At 47.5% G+C, this 15,714-nt stretch overlaps 1 protein-coding gene across 7 annotated transcripts in view; it reads right to left on the reverse strand.

Moving 5' to 3' along the window:
• The window catches only part of HIPK2 (homeodomain interacting protein kinase 2), a 187,320-nt gene that overhangs the window by 115,137 nt on the left and 56,469 nt on the right, over positions 1 to 15,714 (reverse strand). For all 7 annotated transcript variants that reach the window (XM_060020991.1, XM_060020990.1, XM_060020989.1 and 4 more), the window contains exon 2: positions 6,502 to 7,585. In XM_060020991.1, the coding sequence (XP_059876974.1) occupies positions 6,502 to 7,585 (1,084 nt within the window). The remainder of the gene's footprint in view (positions 1 to 6,501; positions 7,586 to 15,714) is intronic.

Here is a 15,714-nt window from a genome sequence, read left to right on the forward strand (position 1 = left end):
CTCTGCGTGCTCCCCAACTTTTTGCCCCCATTTCAATTGATTAACTTCACTAATATCCTTAACTTCACTGAATTACTCCTTTGTTAAGTCCAAGCCCCTCAAGCCTCCATCAAAATTCTCCACGGTCAGGCCTCCCTCACCTAACCCTTACTTGCCAGCCCAAGCCTTCAACTCCTTGCAGGTGTCACTGTCATCCCCCCTCCCCCCCATCTTCCCTTATTAATTCCAATCTCCATGCCTCTCAGGCTCCTCCCACCCCCATCTCACATTTCCTTTAAGATGGACCTCAAGAGTACTTCAATACAGCTTGCTCTCTAAAAACCCTACCTATTGAGGGAGGGAGACACAAGGGGGAAGAGATATGGGAACATATGTATATGTATAACTGATTCACCTTGTTATAAAGCAGAAACTAACACACCATTGTCAAGCAATTATACTCCAATAAAGATGTAAAAAAAATAAAAAATATAATAAAAACCCTCCCTATTAACCCATCTCGCAAAATCTTTCACTGGCTTTGAATCTCTTTAACTGGTTTTTCTCATCACGGGTTCCCTAGAGTCTCAATGAATATCTGCTGAGTGATCAAACATTTGTAATATCAAAGTATCAGAAATACACTCTAGGCAATTTGTGTCTCTTAATCTCCTCAGAGAAACCATAAACTCCTCCAGATTAGACATCTTGCGCCTTATCTCCTACCCGTCAGTACATCGCAGGACACACAGTAGGCATCCAATGAATGTTTGATGAATTGAACTGAATTAAAATTTATCTCCCCCTCACCTAAAACCACCATGGAATCAATTTGAAGACAGTGTCTGAAACCAAAAGAACCAGACAAAAAAGGTTACATTATTCTGAAAGAGTAGATTACTGGCCTTTTCTTCATGTCCTAAATTTTTATGCACGCCCCACCCTTTTTCTTTGGTCCTGGTAATGGTCTTAAGTGTTTCAAATTAAGTCTAGACAAGAGTATTTTGAATAACCGGAGCAGAAACAAAAAAATCCACACATTTCAATCTCTATCTCCTGCCTGAATGGCATGGCTTTCCGTTTGTTTTTCCTGAGTAGAGCTTAATATTTAGTCTTGTTTTCAGTTTGCTGGTCACACTGACAGCGGAAATACCCCAGCATCAATTTATTGCTTGCTCCAAAAAACTAACTGGCATCAATGTAGAATCAAATGCAGTAGTCCCCCCTTAATCACAGTCAGCCGCGATCCAAAAATATTAAGTGAAAAATTCCAGAAACAAACCATTTTTAAGTTTTAAACTGCCTGCTGTTCTGAGGAGCGTGATAAAGTCTCACAAAGTCCCGTTCTACCCCACGCAGGACGGGACTCTTCCCTTTGGCCGACACGCCCTGCCCATTTGTCTCCTAGTAGCCCGCTCGGTGATCAGACTGACTGTGGCATCGTGGTGCTTGTGTTCGAGTAGCCCTCATTTTACTTAATAATGGCCCCAACTGGCAAGAACACTGATGCTGGCAATTCAGATACTCCAAAGAGAAGCCTGGAAAGTGCTCCCTTTAAGTGAAAAGGTGAAAGTTCTCCATTTAATAAGGAAAGAAAAAGAAAGTATGCTGAGGTTGCTAAGATCTACGGTAAGAATGAATCTTCTATCCGTTAAATTGTGAAGAAGGAAAAAATAAATTCATGCTAGTTTTGCTGTCGCGCCTCAAACTGCAAGTTACGGCCACAGTGTGCGATAGGGCTTGGTTAAGACGGAAAAGGCACTGAATTTGTGCAATAAGATATTCTGAGAGAGACACCACATTCACATAACTTTTATTACAGTATATTCTTGTAACTGTTCTATTGTATTATTAGTTACCAATGTTAATCTCTTACTGTGTCTAATTTGTAAATTTCCTATGCATATGGGAAAAAACAGTGTACATAGGGTTCGGTACTATCCTCAGTTTCAGGGACATCCACTGGGGGTCTTGGAACGTAACCTGGAGGATAAGGCAGGGCTGCTGTAGGGAAACGGCAGGGACTTCCAAGGTACGTTCACAGAAGTGCACAGGATCTGCTTCAGTTCCATCCCTTAGGGTGTGAACTCTTCAAAGGAGACACCATTAAGGACCCCTTTCTCTCTCAGTGGGCCTCCAACCACCTGCACAAGCTCACCTCTGATTCCCCGTGGCGAGTCTTGGGGTGTGTGCAGGGCGAGGACTTTCTCCAGGGACACCCCTCTGGAGACCGGGGTGCAGTGGGTCTGGGGCAGGGCCGTGGCGGTAGTATGTTCTTAACACGCTCTCCAAGTGATTCTTATGCACAATAAAGCCTGTGACCAGCGTGGTTGGATGGTTTAACTAGGTTACTGACCTTCAAGTTGGAAGGTCAGGTTGGAAGGAGCTACCCACGCATCAGGGTTAAACAATGAAAAAAGCAGCCTTTGTTTCCTGAAAAACACATGGTCAGGCTTGCTTCACAGGATACCTACGGCAATATGCCCGGCCTCAACCAAGCACGTGCCTAATAGCCGGGGGAAACCGTTTGCTCCCCGAGACACACCTACTTTTCCAGGTACATCCCCCCACCCCGGCCCCACGAGGACAGGAACATCTCTTTATATCAGACTGTTTCCACATCACTAGGCGGGGACGACGGTGGGCTGAGACATTTAATACTGTCCACTTAAAAACAGGGCAGGACGTTAAATGTCCTCCTCTTTGAAAGTGACGTCGCCAGGGGATGACGGCCCAGCTCAGATACAGGGGGCCCGGGGGACCCAGGCCCTGTCGAAGGGTGATGACTCCTCTACTCCAGGTGGCTCAAACACAGTCTCTCACGACGCAGCTGAGAACACCGACCTTCTCAGATAACAACGGACCACTGAGGAGCCTTCTCCACCCACCTCCTCTCCCCCGTAAGAGGCAACACAATCAGGAAAATCGACTGGACCAATGTGGCCGGGAGCTGGCTGTCCCACAGCAAGGACTGATGCCGACCGGGCTGGAGGCTGTCCTCAAACCCTCAAACTGCTGTGTGTGGTAGCAAACTACTCCGGGGTTCAGACGAGCCCCGGGGGAGGAACAGGACGCTGTGACCAATTTAGAGATGAAGCATCACTTCAGGCAGAAACCCTGGGCTGGCTTCATGTTGACGGTGCCCCTAAAGCAGAGCTGGGCACAGGCGGCCACCAGGAGGACCCGAAGGACTCTCGCCTTTTTTGGTCAAAGCGACCACAGGAGGAAGAGGTCCTGCTCAGAAATTTAGGCAACAGTCACAGGAGGTCTAAAGAAAGGGGTCACAACACAACCAGAGGGAGGGCCTTGCAAGGCAAATGGGGGCACCGGGGCTGCAAGTGGAAGACGGAGAGGGGGGCTAAGGAGAGCCCTGGACTCTCGGCACACGAGCCTTCCATACCCGGTGGAGCGGTTTCTCCTGCCTCCCAGAGCTCCTGCGCTGGGGTCCCCGGTCCCCGGGCACCGGGGCCGACACGAAAGCACAGGAAGCCTGGAGAGTCTGTCTGCTGCGAGAGGGGTGCCACACGTCACGTGGGCACAGGAAGGTGAGAACACGAGCGAGGCCAAGAGTCCCAAAGTCAGCTTACCCAGTGCATCAAGTTTGGCTATAAGTATGCATTGCCTTTTTTCTTTTTTTTTTTTTTTTTGCGGTACGCGGGTCTCTCACTGTTGTGGCCTCTCCCGTTGTGGAGCACAGGCTCCGGACGCGCAGGCTCAGTGGCCATGGCTCACGGGCCCAGCCGCTCCGCGGCATGTGGGATCTTCCCGGACCGGGGCATGAACCCGCGTCCCCTGCATCGGCAGGTGGACTCTCAACCACTGCACCACCAGGGAAGCCCCTGCATTGCCTTTTAAATAGAATTTTTAAAAGCCTTTTTACAAGTTGCTCGGCTCAAGTTTTAGAAAACATGAATAAAGCCAGTATCGTCCATTAAACGGCATCAAGTTAACAAAATAATAAAAGCCCAAGCAGCCTTGACTTTGCTGCAGTTCACCCTAAATTCAGGCCAAGACCTAGGATGGAGCGGCCTGGCCTGCTGAACTGGCACCCCCAAGTGTAGAGTGACAACGGCGGCGGGGAGCTGGCCAAGGCACTGGCTATCCCTCGGATGGGCTGCTGACCCCAGATGGTACCACCCAGAGCTTGCGTTCAGAGAAGGGCACTTTGTAGAGAGCACGCCTGTTGTTCCGGCCCCTGGCCAGCGTCCTCCTTCACCCTCTCCCGGGGGTCCGCAGGGCCTGCTCCCTCCACCTTCAGGCCCAGGCTCCCCTTCCTCGGTGGCCACAGCCCTGGGCTCACAGCCTCCCCCTCTGCCTGGCTCTGGGGCTGCGGGCCTGACAGCAGACCGCAGGCGTCTAAGAAGCTGGTGAGCGGAGAGGAACCGGGTGAGCAGTACAGATCCACCCCACCCGGAGCCCAGCAGGGACGCAGATGCGAGGCTCCTCCTGGATGCTCAGGGCAGGCGGCAGGGGGAGGACAGCACGGGTGGAGGGGCCTAGAGACTTGTGTAATTCGGGACTGAGATGAGGGAGGTGAGGGGGCAGTGTGGGCGTGTGGCCTGTGGCCACAGACCTCCCAGGGGAAGGGGTACGAGGTCAAGGACAGAGACCCACGGGCTGAGGGCCGGGCGAGGGCACCTGTGACAAAGCCGGCCGGCCGGAGGGGTGAGCAAATCGGCAAACAAGGCGTGGGGGGGACGGGTGTGCCTCAGAACGTGTGACGGGCCAGCTGTGCTGACGCGGCTCAAGCACATTCCCCGCCTTTCTCCGTGGCCGGGAAGGAGGTGTGGGGAAAGCACGTGCTCACTCAGGGGTCGGGCCAGCAGGGCTCGGTCACGGAGGAGCCGTGGGATCCTGGGTCTGCTGCCCACGTGTCAACCTCTTAAATGTGTTGTCAGCCCCATCTTCTCATGGGAGTTTTAGCTTCGTATCTCGCCAACTTCCACTTTCACCAGACCGTTCAACATGCCCTCAGACACAGCCCATCGCCATCTCCCCAGAACAGACTCACTCGCTTCCCATTTCCATCCAAGCCCTGTGCACTGACCACACGCCAGATACGGAGCCAAGAACCCAGCTGCGTCCCGGCTCCGCCATCCAACAGCCCCAACACGGCTGCTGCCCGGACTCGCCCAGGTTATGGGTCAGGAACGAAGGGGTTAGAGAAACGAGGCAACCAGCCCAGTCGCACAGCTCAGCGAGTGGAGGGTTGAGGCTTTCCTGACCCCAGAGCCAGTGCTCTCATCTGGGTCCCACCAGAGCCGCGATTCCTAACCCTGGCTGTGCACTGGGAGCCCCAGGAGAGCTGTGAAAAACACCCATATAGGACGCCACCCCCAGAGATGTCGATGATTCAGTTTGCGGGGACTGGGACCTAAATCAGGTTATTTTTTAAAGCCCGCTCCACCCACCGGTGCTTTTGACATGGAGCCAGGGTGGGAAGCAGTATGCCACGGACTTTTACAAGTTGCTCAGCTCAAGTTTTAGAAAACATGAATAAAGCCGGTATCGTCCATTAAACGGCATCAAGTTAACAAAATAATAAAAGCCCAAGCAGCCTTGACTTTGCTGCAGTTCACCCTAAATTCAGGCCAAGACCTAGGATGGAGCGGCCTGGCCTGCTGAACTGGCACCCCCAAGTGTAGAGTGACAACGGCGGCGGGGAGCTGGCCAAGGCACTGGCTATCCCTCGGATGGGCTGGTGACCCCAGATGGGCCTTGCCTCTGCCCTCCTGGCTGTGTCCCGGTCCCCAGCGCTGTGCCTGGCTCACGTTAGAAGGGAAATAAATCCTTGTTGAACGAGTGAAGGAATGAAAAGCGTCACACTTTCCCACCAAGGGTGCTACAATCCTTCATCTTCCTGAGCCCAAAGTTCTCCCACCACTGGAGCACGCTGACTGGTCCCTAGGCTACAGACCCTCCCTCCTCCCATCCCCTTCCCACACGGGCACAGAGTCATCTTCTCAGAGCATCACTTTCATCCTATCACCCACCCTCTGTCGTTCAAATGTTTCGGCACTTGCTCCACGTTTATGGACACAGTTGCAACCCCTTCACCTGGTATCTAAGACCCCACCATCCTGGTCCCAACCTATCCCTGCAATCAGATTTTCCACCACCCACGGATCCTCTGCTCTGCCAGGCGGGCGTCCTCCCGGTCTGCAGTGCGAGTCTTGCGCACCCTTGCCAGAGGGATCATAATGCGTGTCTCTCTCGCTCCTTCACCCATGTCTGGATTCCACCCGTCCGTGACAACCTGACTCCCCGACCATGCCTTTGCTCTTTGCCCACAGCCCCCAGGAATCCCTCCCAACTCTGAACCTCTACGCCAAGAATCTTACTCGGCTCCATTCTTACGTGGCTTCTAATCATCATTTCAATGTGCACATGTCCTATTTCCCGACTAAATCGTGATCACTTGAGGGCAGCAATCTTACCTCCCAGGTAGTGACCAACACTGCACGTGCTCCGGGAATGCCGCTGGGCATTCAGCATCTCCTGTCTCGGGGCGAACGGCCTTACCTGTAATACCTGGACTGCAGGTAGGTGGAGCACACAGCCTTGGACACGTGACTGGCTGAACCAAAGTCGATGACCTTGACTCTGTACGGTTGTCTAGATGGATCCACCAGCATGATGTTTTCTGGTTTGAGGTCCGCATGGATGAGACCTAGGCTTTTTAGCTTCATCAGGGCTGTGGCAACCTGCTGGAGGACCGGGCGAATGTATTTGAGGGGCAAGGGGCTGAACTTGTTCTGCTTCAGAAAGTCATAGAGGTTCTGCTCCAGCATCTCAAAGACCAAGCACGTGTGATTCTTGTGCTGGAAGCACTCGTAGGCACGGACGAAGTTGAAGTCGTCGGCGCTCTCTGTGCTCAGGCGGGCCAGGATGCTCACTTCGATCTGACCTTGGCGGGCGTATGACGGGTGGTTCTTCAGGATCTTGATGGCCACAATCTCATTGGTGCCCCGTTTCCAGCACTTGACCACTTGCCCAAACGTCCCTCGGCCCAGGAACTCTAAGACCTCGTAAGTGTTGGTCATGGAGCACAGCACCTCATGCTGGACCAGCTGATAATCCCCCTCGCTGTTGGAGCCACTGTTTTTGGAAGTGGCAGTCGAGGTGGTGGCAGTGGCTACAGTGGCCCCACTCGCGTTATTCGGAATCATGGGTGGATGCTCTTCGATGATCTGCACGCTGCTCGTGTTCTCGATCTCCTCACTCTTCCGCTTGAGTCCGCATTTTTGGTAGGTATCAAGAAGGCTCACAGTGCTGCGACGCATGAGGTTGTGCGGTCCGCCGAGGACTGGCCCGGTGACGGAAGTGCTACCTGCTGATGTCACGACGATGTGCCCAGTGCTTCCTGGGAAGATGATGGTCTGCTCGTACGGTAGGCTGGGGTTTGGGATGGGCAGGGAGGCGCTGACGGTCGTGGCGGCTGGCTGGGATGGTGGCGCGTTCTTGTTCTGGCCATACACTTTGCTGTGGGAGCCGTACCCGGTCATGTCCCAGTTGGAACTCGGCTCTACTTTCAGTTTCTTCACGCTACAGAAGGCACTTGATTGAAGGGTGTGAGGGGAGAAAACTTGCACATGTGAGGCCATACCTGTGAGAAAGAGAAAGGCGAAAAGAAATATCTTAGTCACCCTTACACGAATGAACGCGACAGAGCCACTGCAGTTCGGACCGGCAGCATGGGTCCTAGAGTATACTGTCTTCTCACTTCGAAACAACGTCGGAAAAGTGAATCTATTCCACCCAGAAGCACCGGCTCGTCACTCAGTCTGTGGGCTCCAGGGGTTCCAGTGTTCTGCCCGCCACCATCAGGAGGGTGGGAGACTTGCAGGGTGGGAATACATTCAAGACTCAGAAACACGATTAGAATACCAGAACTTAGTTCATTATGTCGTTTTTTTTAAATAAATATTGTTTGTGATAGAAACAAATTCTTCCTCAGTTCTCACTGGGCTGCAATCCTATTAAAACTGAAGACTGTATCAGGTGGCCCAGCTGTCACATACTTAGTTGTCTCACGTGGCCAGCTCCCCTCTGTCACAGGCCCTAAGACTGTCAGGCTTACTCACGTGAGGAAACAGCTTCCATACAGGTCCGAGCACAGAGCCACTCGTGATCTGCTGGCTTCTGGATGAACCATAATGACCCCCTGGCATCTCAGTCACCTTAAATGATTCTGCAGGGTTGAATCGACCAGCAGTTGGTCTGATGTTTTCATTTAGATAGTCTGAAATCATTTTATCAGCTTTGTTTTGGAGGGGAGGAGTGGGCAGCACAATTCATGGGCTCTGTTCACTCAGCGCTCCTGCTAAATTTATCTATCAATAAATTTATCTAGAAAGTAATACTATTTCATATCAAAACCTCACCCACAATTTAGATAACCTCAGAAATCTGTAAGACCATAACTCTGGAATGGCTGTACAATTTATAATTATGGTGATAGTGGAAACAAACAAAAATTCATAAAAATTAATTAAGGAGAAGTAACAAGGAGATGAGGAAGGATAAGTCCTTACAGGTAAAAGCAGAAACACTGCCCATCTTCTAAGCTGCAGTCGAGAAACATTTCCTATAAAAGCATAAGGAAAGTGGGGTTTCGATCAAGCACCGTTGGTGTTTAGCGATCCCAGTGTTCGTGTCTCTCTGACCCCGTAGCATTACCTAGGGTGGTTATTTAACATTTTCCTTCTCTCCTCGTCACCCATCACCCTAGTCCACCCTCTCTCTCAGCAACAACCCATCTTCCACTTTGTCCAGAAGCCTGAGGCCAGCAGCTTTGCTGTCCACCTTTATTCTCTTCATTTCAAAACACTCCTGAATTTGCATCCATCCTCTCTTCCATCTTTCTGGTCTCAGAGTAAGAGGTGTCTCTCTGTTCCAACACTAGAAGTTCCCCCTATTCTCACGATTCAGCCTCTCTCATTTTCTCTTGAATGCTATGCTCCCTCCGCTGTCCACTCTGATGGCTTTCCACTTCTCCCTGTTGATTGGATCCAAGTCCTTAGTAGGTACTTAATAAAGTTTTGCCAAAAGAATCAGTGACAATCTTTCTCTTCTGCCTTCACATCTGCACATGGCAACTCCCAACTTGGAAGGTAAGAGGAGTAACAGCCGTATTCTTCCTTTTTGATACTTCCCTTCTTCTCACCTGTAATCAATGGTTTATGCTCCCTTTTCTTCAAGGCCTCACTCCTTAATCCATCTCACCACACACATACACACACTACAGGACTCTGTTCTTAAAGGTAAACGACTTCCTAATTGCCTAATCCCATGGCCTTTTTTCAGCCTCTAATCCCTTTGACCTCTCGGCAACTGACCAATCTGATACTGCTGACCATGACTTCCTTCTTGATGCTCTTATCTGTGCTGTGTGAATCTGTATCCTCCCTATCCCGCGTCTGACTGCACATTGTGTGCTGGCTGGTTCCTCTTCCTCTTCCTCCTTTAAAATGTGGGCGTCTCCAATGTTTGGACTCTGTTCTCTCTGGATCGAAGCTGTCACCTCTATGCAGGCGACCCCGACACGTTCATCACAGGCGAAATGCTCCCTTGTGCCTTCCAGTGACGTATTTCTGCCTCCTGCTACAAAATCAAGGATGATCTTCCAAAGATGAACTCCTTACCTTTTCCTAAAAATCTAGCCATTTCACCCTCCATGATAATGTCTGCATGGCTGTTCATAAAATATTCTTCTAGTCACTTGGTTCCAAACCTTTGAGGATTCTTCTTTGCCTCCATAGACAAGAAGATTTGGAGTCTCATTTCTCTGTCCTTCAAAATGTCTCTTGTAACCATCTCTTTGTTTCTGTTCTTGCTGCCTCTTCCATAGTTAAAGCATTTATCACTCTCCAGTAGACAAAAGCAAGCACAGACATCTGGTCTACCTGAACACTCTTTCTTCCTCTAATTTGCCCACATTCAGCCACCAGATTCTCTTCCTAGAACATTTCTAAGCATGTCACGTCTCTGTCCAGAAACTTTCAATGATTCCTTAGTGTCTAGAAGGTAAATTTGAGGACTCTTAACACCTTCACATTTGTATTTCAACTGCTTTGTTGGCTTCACCTCCAACTATTAACCTTCCTGAACCCTCAATTTTAATTAAGCTGTTCTACTCACTGTTTCTAGACTGTCTCTTACAGTTCCTACCTCCATGCTCTTACACAATTCCCCCATCCGACATGCCTTCACCTCTTCTCTCAGCTTATCCAAAGATAAGACAATTCAGATGCCTCCTCTTCCCAGACAACTCCAACCTACACTGATATTCCCAACTCTCCATTCCTAAGGCACTTACCATGTGCACTGCCCATTTGCCCACAAACTGCATTTCTGCCTTGCAGAATCTCTTGTCTTGAACTGAATTACTTATCTTTTGTGCTATATAACTTTTTATACGTTTAAGTCATGTTTCCGTAACCAGGCTATATTGGGAAGGCGCGAGCCACAGGTTATACTTCTTTTCTCCCCCAGCATTAAGCCGGGTTTGTTACATATGGGAGGCACTCAGTTGATGGAATAAAGCACTCTAACCGATCAGGCTTCAAGGAGAGCTTAGTTTTCTAGCTATACAGCAATTACCAGTCACAAGCACCTATGGAACCTGGCCTCACTCTGGAGAATAAAGAAAAACCTGCCAATACTTTTCCACCCAAACTAAGGCAGAGTCCAGGCAGCTCCTGTCCTGGGGTCAGCAGTCATGTTCTGTCTATACTTCATCCCGGATGTGCTCTCACTTCCCAGCAGCAACCTCAACCTGTCTAACACCCAGCACCTGCTCTGAACCCTACCTTGACGCTGATCCCATAGATCTGACAGAAGCTTCCTTTCTTGTTTGGTTCCTGAACTCCAACATCTACTTGTGTAACATGACTATACTTCTGTAGACAGCCTTCTGCCTGACAAAGACTATTTTGGCTTGCTCATTCAGAATTCACACTTTACCTGTTTCTTCCTATGGTACTTTTTGTTCAAGTCAATCTCCCCTTAATTCTATAATAACACAGAAAATAGCTTTTCTATATTTATCAGTATTAAATAACCACATTGTTCTAGATATTTTATACAACATAGAAATGACCAATCCCTCAGCTTTTAGTAACGTATCCACTGAAGGGGCAAAGCAATAAGCATTTCCTTTATTCTTTGGTATCGAGCTTGCCCCTCACTGCTCCATCCTCAGTGCTTTGTGGCAGGAGGACAGGGAGGGGGGCAGCGAGGGGTCAGAGGTGGCCGAAGAAATATGCTGATGTTACGTAAAGGAGATGTAGCTCTATTCTCTGTTTTCACTGTTCCAGAAAAATCTTGGTGGAAAGGCCAGGGTGTAGCAGTGGAATTTTACAGAGGGGAAGAGAATGGCTTATGACTTATTTGCTACTGGGATGACAGCCAAGGGTCATAAAATTGTGGAAATTGTCACTGGGTACCTCTGGTGACATTCGCGGGATCAGAGAGGAGACCTGCATGGCTAGAGACACCCTTCGCCGCACCGCCTGCTGCAGACTCTGGCCTGGCCTGGTGTGGCCACTGCTGCTCCTTTATAAGGTCAGCAGCCACTATTCTAAGAAGTAGATTAGCAATTCCCAATACAGCCTTATTTCCCCCTCCAGCTTGACTGAGATATAACACACATAAAATCGTGGCAGTTTAACGTGTACAACGTGATGATTTGATACGAAAATATGGTGCAAAACGATGATCATAATAAGGTTAGTTACCACCTCCATCACCTAATTACCTTTTGTGTGTGTGTGTGGTGAGAACATTTAAGATCTACTCTCTTAGCAGCTTTCAAGTACACAATACCCAGTTGTTGACTACAGTCACAGGCTGTACGTTAACATCCCAGAACTTATTTATCTTAGAGCTGGAAGTTTGCCATTACAGTCTTATTACCTTTATTCTGTAGCAGGGGTCATTTTGCTCTGTGAAGCAAACTGCTCAAAGAAAATATAGGTAAAGAAAGTCTTCAATAATAATAAGAGCAATTATTATTATTACTACTACTGTTACTTATTTTTAAATCTCTAAACTATCTTATAAGTGATAAACCGTTGCTGATAGTTGCGTAGCTTAGTCTCAAAACAATCCTACAGGAATAACCAAACTTATTGCCAAACATTTCTCCTTGAGATTATTTTTCTGGAACAAGTACTCCTGATTCGTGGAGAATCCCAGCCCACACCCTTTGCATTCTATTTATTCAGATCCCCAAGGCTGGGGCCGAGGAAGGCAAGGGCCTTTATGTTTTCCACTCTAGGAAGAGCTGTTTCCTCTCATTTCTTTCTGTGTTGACCTTTGTGCTCTTCAAGGCCTGCTGCCCTCCTTATCTGTCAATTTTCTTCTCAGAAAAGGCAGGGGGTTTAACGGGCATTTTCAGTTTGATCCTACGTCACCATTTCAATCACGTTTTAAGTCATCTCTGCCCTTCCTATTTGGTTCTTGGAAGAGGAAGTGAATTTTTCTCCACCTTCCTTGGGAGACTGGGAGGCTCTTACCATATGGGCGTGAGGGCAGGTTTTGAGCCCATGGGGAGTGAGGCACCAGGGAAATCACTGTGAGATAAATCTGCAAAACTCATACCTGCTCCCTAGAGGGGGCCACGAGACCCAGACTGTTCCACAAAAGCCCGAGTAGCCTCCCAAAATAACTCCTGACAGGACTACCGCATTGTCACTCATGTGAAAGCAGTGAGTCACCACAATTTAGAACTAAACTTTCTAAAAGGCACATCGCTGTTACCATCTGTCTCATAAGAAGGTCGAAATTATAAGCATTGAATATTAGATATTCATCAGGGCCCTGCATGCTTTTTAATGTTACTGATACAAGTTTATGCAGATGTTATAAAAGTGACCAGTAAAAAGCATTTAAAAACTAATTTATTAAAATTTAAGTCAACTTGTACTACACAACTGTAATATGTCCTTCCTTGCATATGGCAAATGAAATACAGCCCCTATAAAATAGGCACTAAAATACATCCTATAGTTAGCAGAATTAAACTCCATTACTTGTAAGAAGTCATTTCTTATTACCACAAAGATGAAAGACTGCTTCTTTCATGCCCCAAACAAATCCAGGTCCCAGCCACCTAGGGTGCATTTCTGACACTGCTAAAGGCAGTGAAAGCACTGGATCCTCTTTTAGCCATTTTATTCACATGCTCATTTTGCATTTTTAAAAAGATATGCACGGAAGTCTGCATTTCAAAATAATATTTTTAAAACATTTGCCTTCTACTCTTTATTAGAGCTGCCATTTACGTCCATCAAATGCTGTCACACTTGAATTCAAACCCTATTACTCAGGAGTCTCATGATTCTCCAGATTCTAAAATCCTGAGCACCCAGTAAGGACCAGGCTCTGGGCAGGATGTTTTACGAACAGGGTAAACGTGCATCCGACTTTGGGACAGTCCAGAATTACCCTTGTTATTCCAAATGAATTAGTAAGAGCATCCTCTCCACTTTCATTCTTACAAGGGTCCTAGTTTGAAAACTAGGAAGTCAAGTGATGGGTTGAGGCTCCCATAAGAAGTGGAAAAACCAGACCTTGACCCCAGAAGTTCAAATCTGGGTAATTCTATGTGCCACTTTGTCTTAATAGTTTAAAGAGAAATTTATTTTTCTAGGGTTAAGAATAATTTTTTCCACCTTAAAAAAAAAAGGATAGTTAAAAATCTTCATGATCTTCCTGAGCTCTTAAGTCACAAGAATTTTTAAAAGGTCATTTGTTAAAGGATTGGCTCATTTAGTTCATTTTTTCCACGTATTTGCCTAGTTTCTTCATAATTTTATATTTCACAATTAGATGAACTGAAAAGTTGCTTCACATCTGAGTACATTTCCTTTCCATTTCACCACCCCAAAATTATCTACTGGAAGATCAGACTCTGCCTATACTACAGGGATGAGTGAGGGTTCAACTATGATTAAAAAAATAATTAAGCTGAATTCAATTTCACTGGACTCTTATCAAAGCTCGAGAGAAGGAACTATAAGCGAAACAGTGGCACCATTTTTATCAGTATGTAAAGTTTAATTTTGGTGTTGTAGATCACCACTCAGAATCCAGTTATATTATTAAAGAGAACAGAATCATGAACACCTTAGTTTGGGAATTCACTTGGCAGTCCAGTGGTTAGGGCTCCAAGCTTCCATTACTGTGGGCATGGGTTCCATCCCTGGCCGGGGAACTAAGACCCTGGCAAGCTGCACAGTACGACCAAAAAAAGAAAAAGAATACCTTAGTTTAGGAGGTGCCAACTTCCCCACTTCCTGTAGTCCTTTGGCCACACACTTCTACCGAATAGTAAGTATCTGAGAGAAGCTACAGATCTTTCTTTTTTTTGTACCCAGCTAACTGCTAGATCTCTCTTGCATATCACATTATGCACATAAGGTACAGTAACATTACAGAATATTTCAAAAAATATACGAATGTTAGAAATACGCATCTGAATGGACATTAAAAACGCCTAAAAAGGGTTAACCTGTATAATCGCTGATTACCATAATTGGATGCCTCAGGGGGTTGAACAGTAATAGAAAAGTTTTCTTCACTGATATAGGTAACAATATTCATAAATTTTAATGACAGTAATCCTGCTTGTCAAGTTTATATATTTCACAAGTAGTAACAAAGATAATTTCAGGTTAGCCCATTTCTAAATAATACATTTCCAGAACAGTGTATACTAAATGTCTGTGGGGCTTGTCTATCATTTTCCATCAACGTCTATTTACCTGCTAGCTGTGTAATGTTAAATGAGTAGTATATTCCACCAGAGCAGTTTAGGATCAACCACAAGCTCTACAGCATTCTTTATCAATAACGACAATCACGATACTACTGATCCCATCAAGGGCCCTCTATATAAAAAGACTGGAGCTGGGGACAAAAGGAAGCACAAGACACCTAAGACATCGGCACTGCGCTAAAGGAGCTTAAAATCTCATGGGGGCGCCAAGTTCAGTGCAAAGTAAAAAGGACAACTGGCAATTCTGGGCAACGTAAGCAACTTGCCGAAGTAAATGCAACAGGAGTTCAGAGGCAGGAATCACTATGGGCTGTGGTTAGGCAAGGGTTTACAGGGGAGGTAAGTAAGACTTGAGCTGCGACTAGAAAGATGTTAATATCTTCTGAAGGGCACAAGGACAGCGTTCCAGCTCCTGCTAACTGGGTGTTGGGGGCTTGCAGCCAGCACTGTGGTCTCTGCCCTCAGGAAGCTGAGGCTTTGCTTGGAGACAACTTAGGAGCATTTAATACATTAACAAATGCTCACCCCCAACGCAACTACCAGTCTACACTGTGGGCACCAACAGCCTACTTACCCAGAATTGTCCTCTCCTGATAATTTCAATCTTTTGGAAGTAATTTTTAAATACTGAAAAGGCTGGTGTGAAGCCCTACCACTAAAGCCACTCACTTTATACTGACTGTCATCTAACACTCCATTAACAAGTCGTAGAGGGGCTATCGTTACTGGGTTTGCTCTCTGTGTCAGACTCCAGGTGCACACACCCCACAACCGTAAGGTCAGGTGCATTTCCCGTTTTACAGATGGGTAAGTGGAGTGCAGGGAGATGACACAGTTTGTCCAAGCTCACTTTGCTACTACCAGCAGAGCTGGGATTTGAACTAAGGTCTGCCTGACTACCAAATCTGTGCTGTTAACCCTTCTTCTTCATGCTTTAGGGTCTCGGAGTTAAA

Source organism: Delphinus delphis, chromosome 9 (assembly GCF_949987515.2).
Source record: "Delphinus delphis chromosome 9, mDelDel1.2, whole genome shotgun sequence".
Taxonomy (NCBI): domain Eukaryota; kingdom Metazoa; phylum Chordata; class Mammalia; order Artiodactyla; family Delphinidae; genus Delphinus; species Delphinus delphis.